At 43.2% G+C, this 4,963-nt stretch overlaps 1 protein-coding gene across 5 annotated transcripts in view; it reads right to left on the bottom strand.

The window, feature by feature from the left end:
• Window positions 1-4,963, bottom strand: part of PKP4 (plakophilin 4) — a 231,775-nt gene that overhangs the window by 12,269 nt on the left and 214,543 nt on the right. For all 5 annotated transcript variants that reach the window (XM_003795963.2, XM_003795964.2, XM_012808991.1 and 2 more), the window contains 2 exons: window positions 4,273-4,423; window positions 670-865 (listed from right to left, as the gene is read on the bottom strand). In XM_003795963.2, the coding sequence (XP_003796011.1) occupies window positions 670-865; window positions 4,273-4,423 (347 nt within the window). The remainder of the gene's footprint in view (window positions 1-669; window positions 866-4,272; window positions 4,424-4,963) is intronic.

Below are 4,963 nucleotides of genomic sequence, written 5' to 3'. Positions count from 1 at the left end.
AAAAAAGAGAAAAAAGAAGCCAGGCATTGTGGCAGATGCCTGTAGTCCCAGCTACTGGGGAGACTGAGGCAAAAGAATCACTTGGGCCCAAGAGTTTGAGGTTGCTGTGAGCTCTGACGCCATGACACTCTACCTAGGGCAACAAAGTGAGGCTCTGTCTCAAAATTAAAAACAAAACATAACAAAACAGAGGCCTGAGGGAGACCTCTCCCCGCTTTCACCTTGTGAGGACACAGCTAGAAGTTGCTGCTATGAAGCAGAAAGGCAGTCCTCCTCAGACACTGGATCTTTCACTGCCTTCACATTGGACTTCTCAGCCTCCAGAACTGTGAGAAATAAATTTCTGTTGTTTGTGAGTGACCCACTTTATGATGTTGTGTTATAGTGGCATGAACAGACTAAAGACAGAGACCGAAACTGGGGTAGGAGTGAGGGTGTTACAATAAAGCAGAAAGTACAACAGGCTGCAGGACAGAAAATGCCTCTCCCGGCCTAAAAGGCTTCAGCTGCTAGAGATTGCTTAGCTTAGTCAGCTTACTTAGTCAGCAAGTAAGAAATGCAAAAATAAAACCTTCACAAAAGGAAGGGAATCCTTGGCAAAGACCCTTATCACAGGACAATCCCAGAAACAAGAGGCCTGAGCCTCCCCTTCCCCCACTGCAGACTTGCCTGTCTCCTCTGCCTTTGGTTATGTTCACCAGCTTCTCTATGCCTCCCGAGTCGGCCAGGGCTTTGGCATTCTCCATGTTTTTGCTGGTGACCTCATGCAGAGCACAGCAGATGGCTGCCATGGTCTCGTCAGACAGTATGGTGGGGCCGTTGCCACCGGGAAGCCGGTTGACCAGGTCTCGCATGGCATATTTACCTGCCAAATCAAAAGGGGACATTCTATTTCCAGAAGGTACTAGGTCTTTGTTGTTGTTCAAAGACTCTGATAGTGTGCAGGCTCTTAAAAATAAAACCTTAATACAGACAATAACATGAAAAAGAAATCAAAACCCGTGCCCAAGACGAGAAGGACACGTGTGATTGTAAGGAGAAAGCCAGCCTTGACCGCAGCATCTCTGAAGAAATGACTGGTCTGTAACACGTTTCTATTGACAGCTGTGAGAAAGTGTAAATCGGTGCACAGAATTGAGGGGACTAACCGAGCTGCTATAGTTCAACTCTTTCCAACAACAGCAAGTGATGAAGGAATCATGACGGTAAATTTTATTCTCGATTAAATTCCTATGCATCGAAATTACCTCATAAGTCCTTATAAAATGTATTTTTGAATCTGGATAGGCTGCCAAATAATACTTTTCATTAAATCTTCTGGATCTTAACATGTGACCTGGGTCCAGTTACATATTTTTATCAAGCTAAGGGTATCCATCAGCCAACCTGACAACAGTAGCAACAACAGTGGGTTTCTTTAAAAGCCCCGCAGGGAGGAGGAATGTGTACTCAGGGTCCTGGCCTCCTCTCAGCGCGTCCCCATGTGTTCTGGAATAACCCTTTTTAACTTCCACTAGCATTTTCCCTCTCTAGCGTGAGCAGTTTTTACCCAGTTGGCGCACTCTTGAACTGTTCCATGAACAACTTTTTCTTGTTTCCCTATGAAGATTCCTTCCTTTCTACGAGATCTGCCCTCCTCCCAGTGCTTGGCTCTAATTGACCCAGCACTTCTGTGCCCTCCTCTGATCCCCACCCACTCTTTTTCACGTCCATCACCAGCACTAGCAATGGACTTTCTTTTCAGAGCCATTTTTAACAAAGAAACACTTTTGTCACTTCACAGAACTTACTGCGTACTGAACTGAGTTGGCCCCACTCTGCAGGTTCTGAGGGGACCGCCAGGCTCACTCACACACAGGCGGAGTGAGCTGCCTTATCCCAAGCCCCAGGAGTGCAATTTAAAGTTGTGCCTTAGCAAAATGAAAAATTACATGTCACGGACCTTTTGGTCATTCATGAGTATTCAAAATCACCAGCGCTAACTTGTCATCTGTTCTCAAATACCACATTTATCTTGTGGCCTTACAATGTCATCACTGTTTTTCCACTCTTCATAATAGTGTTTGCTGTGAGGAAGCCGCAGCCTTCTCGGTGACAAGCTGCAAATTATGCAGTGTGCAGTTAGGGGCTGTCTTCTACTGCTCACCATTGTACATAAATAGGTCTTTAATAAGAGCCCCATTTCGCATCCATTCAATTATTGGCATGGGGGAAAAAAACTAAGAAAATATTTACTTGAGCTTTAGTTAATTTCTTTTGTTTGTAGTGCATTTATTCTAGTTTGTCAGCTGGTAATTGAAATTGAAAATGCTAGCGATAATATCTTTTTGGAGAGGAGAAAGAGAAGTTTGGTATCTATAGAGAAATGCTTCAATAGCTGTAAGGTTTCCCTCGCATTGTCTTAGAAAGAACTTTACTGGGAGATAGTCTACCTGCAATTTTAATAGCAAAATTTTATTTGTGTCATCTTTTTTATCTATTTTCTTTTTAAAGAGATGGGGTCTCACTCTGTCACCCAGACTGGAGTGCAATGTACCAATCATAGCTCACTGTAACCTTGAACTCCTGGCCCCCTCACGTGATCCCCCTGCCTCAGCCTCCCAAAGTACTGGGACTGGCCTTATGTCATCTTTTATAGAAGCCGACATGCTGTTGCTACTAATGTCAGGTCATCTCCAGCCTCCTGTACTCCCTATGTCTTCTCCAAGTTGTGGAATAAGATAGAACGTAAGATGGGCAAACCATTTATTTTTTACCATTAAGAAGGGTACATGTGAATCTCTTTAAATGTAGAATATAAATCTCTTAACACAATAACTAAGAAAATGACATAAAGACTAGGTTAACCAGTTGGATGAAAGTATTTCAAATTGTATATAGCAATAGCACTCTGTACCCCCATGATAGCATTAATGTACACAGATATGATTTAATAAAAAAAAAAAGAATGCTGAAATTACATGTGCTTCTTATAAGAAGTTCAAACAATATAAGTGTAAAAAAAAAAGACAACTTAAAAACAAATTCCTTTTTAGGCACCTTAAGGATTTCTCTTAAGAAGTGTAGGAAACTGAGAATTATAGCATATCTACTAGAATCAGGCATGAGCTGGACTATGAACAGGGCAGGGAGGAACTCCCCCCTTTCCTCTGTGTGGGAGAAGATTTGGCTCAAAGGAAAGGTGTGTTAAGAGCCGGTTAATATGGCAATAATTTAAAATAGCAATTCTGCCAGGCACTCTGTGAAGGGCTTTCCTATTTCATTCTCACCACAACTCTTTATGGTAAATATCACTGCCCTTGTTCTCTCTCCCTTCCCTCTCTCATGGCAGACATATTTTAACCCAAGTTAAATACAGGATCACATGAGTCCACATAAGATCTTGTCCCAATTCCTCTCCCTCTCCCGACCTGTCACCAGCTGTGGCACTGGCACGGAGCTTGGTGGGGTGTAGGGGGCTGTCTCACGCTCACTCTCAGTTCCTCTTCACAGCAAGCCCAATGTTAGGACAGTAACCACCGCCAGCTCCCTTTCATGTTCAATCTAGATGAACAGACTGAGGCTGGGTCAGGTTATACAGGGCACCCTGGGTTGCAAGGCCAATGTGCAGCCAGGATTGAAGCTCAGATATCTATGTAGGGTCGTGACCGGCAGGTGGCAACCTCCTGTAGACGAGCAAGGTACTGAGGGTGCAAACGCCATTCAGGCACCCATTTCCTTCAGGCATGAGTGTGCCCGGATTCCCTTATACAAAAGTGAGCGCCTCCTAAGAATCTTCCTTCCCTGGATCCCTGGGAGGGAAGAGATGGCCTTGGGATCGTGGTTCTGCCCTAAGGTAATAAGCATTTATAGAGATCTGGGAGGTAAAAGCTATGAAACACTCACATGATTCTTTTTTCATTTAGAACCTGGTCCTATTGGTGAATTAGCAGGTATCAGTCTAAAAATTGGAAAGGGAGAATGAAAACTTTTTTTGTTGCTCAGGAAATAAACCTCTCTTGGGGAAAAGAGACACCAAATCTACCAGTTAGTGTTATAATGTACAACTGAAATTGCTGGCTTTTCTGAAAATGTACCCTCCCCAATCAATGTTTAACGAGTGAAGCCTGCCTCCTGCGGAAAGAGCATGGTTGCAAAGCAGGGGCACCGATATGTGCCAAGAGACGCAGGACTAGGGCTCAGCTGTTAATGATTTTAAACGTCATATTTATTAATCCAAAGAAGCATTTTATAAACACTATAGTAACCGTTCTCCTTGTCACCAGAACATACCTATGAGTTCCTTGTTGCGGACATCTAGTGCCATATTCCTCAAGGCAGTTGCCACAGAAGAGACGACTCTGTCGTTATCCATTCTCAGAAGTTCTACAAGGATGGGTAGCCCTTTTTCTTTTCGGACAGCTGCCCGGATGTATGCTGCAAACTAGTGAGCGAAACAAGGCAATAAATAATATAAATCAAAGTTCCACTCTCCTGTGTTACTGTTGTCTAAAAAAAAGAAATGTTTCCAAAAGATGAACTAATAGATTAAACGTTTTCTTTCCAATTGAAGATTAAATCTGTGGTGTCAGTAAAGAGAAAACTATAGTTTGGGAGAAAGATAGGCTGGGACGACTGATTTAAAAAGAAATGATGACTGATTTAAAAAGAAATCCCAGAGCCTGAAAATCTCAAACCACCATCTGCCAGATATTTTTGTGCGGAAAAGAGAAGGCAGTGATTACCTTCTATCTCAGATACATAAACATGATTAAGGAAGGATCGTGTTTTTTTCTCTGTGGTTGGCCCCATGCCAGGCCTAGAGGCTATAAATAGGTGGCAGAGACAGTAAGCATCAGCGCACACTCAGGGAATACCTGTGTCCATCCAGCCATTTCCCCCCTATATTCCCTGAAACATTTAGACTTCAGTAACCTGTCAAAGAGATGGCCTGGAAAAATCCCTTGCCTCAGAAGAAAGGGAA

This window comes from Otolemur garnettii, unplaced genomic scaffold (assembly GCF_000181295.1).
Source record: "Otolemur garnettii isolate 467f Iridium unplaced genomic scaffold, OtoGar3 scaffold00098, whole genome shotgun sequence".
NCBI classification, from domain to species: Eukaryota; Metazoa; Chordata; class Mammalia; order Primates; family Galagidae; genus Otolemur; species Otolemur garnettii.
The sequence above is the reverse complement of the archived record's forward strand: the minus strand, read 5'-3'. Positions and strand labels throughout refer to the sequence as shown.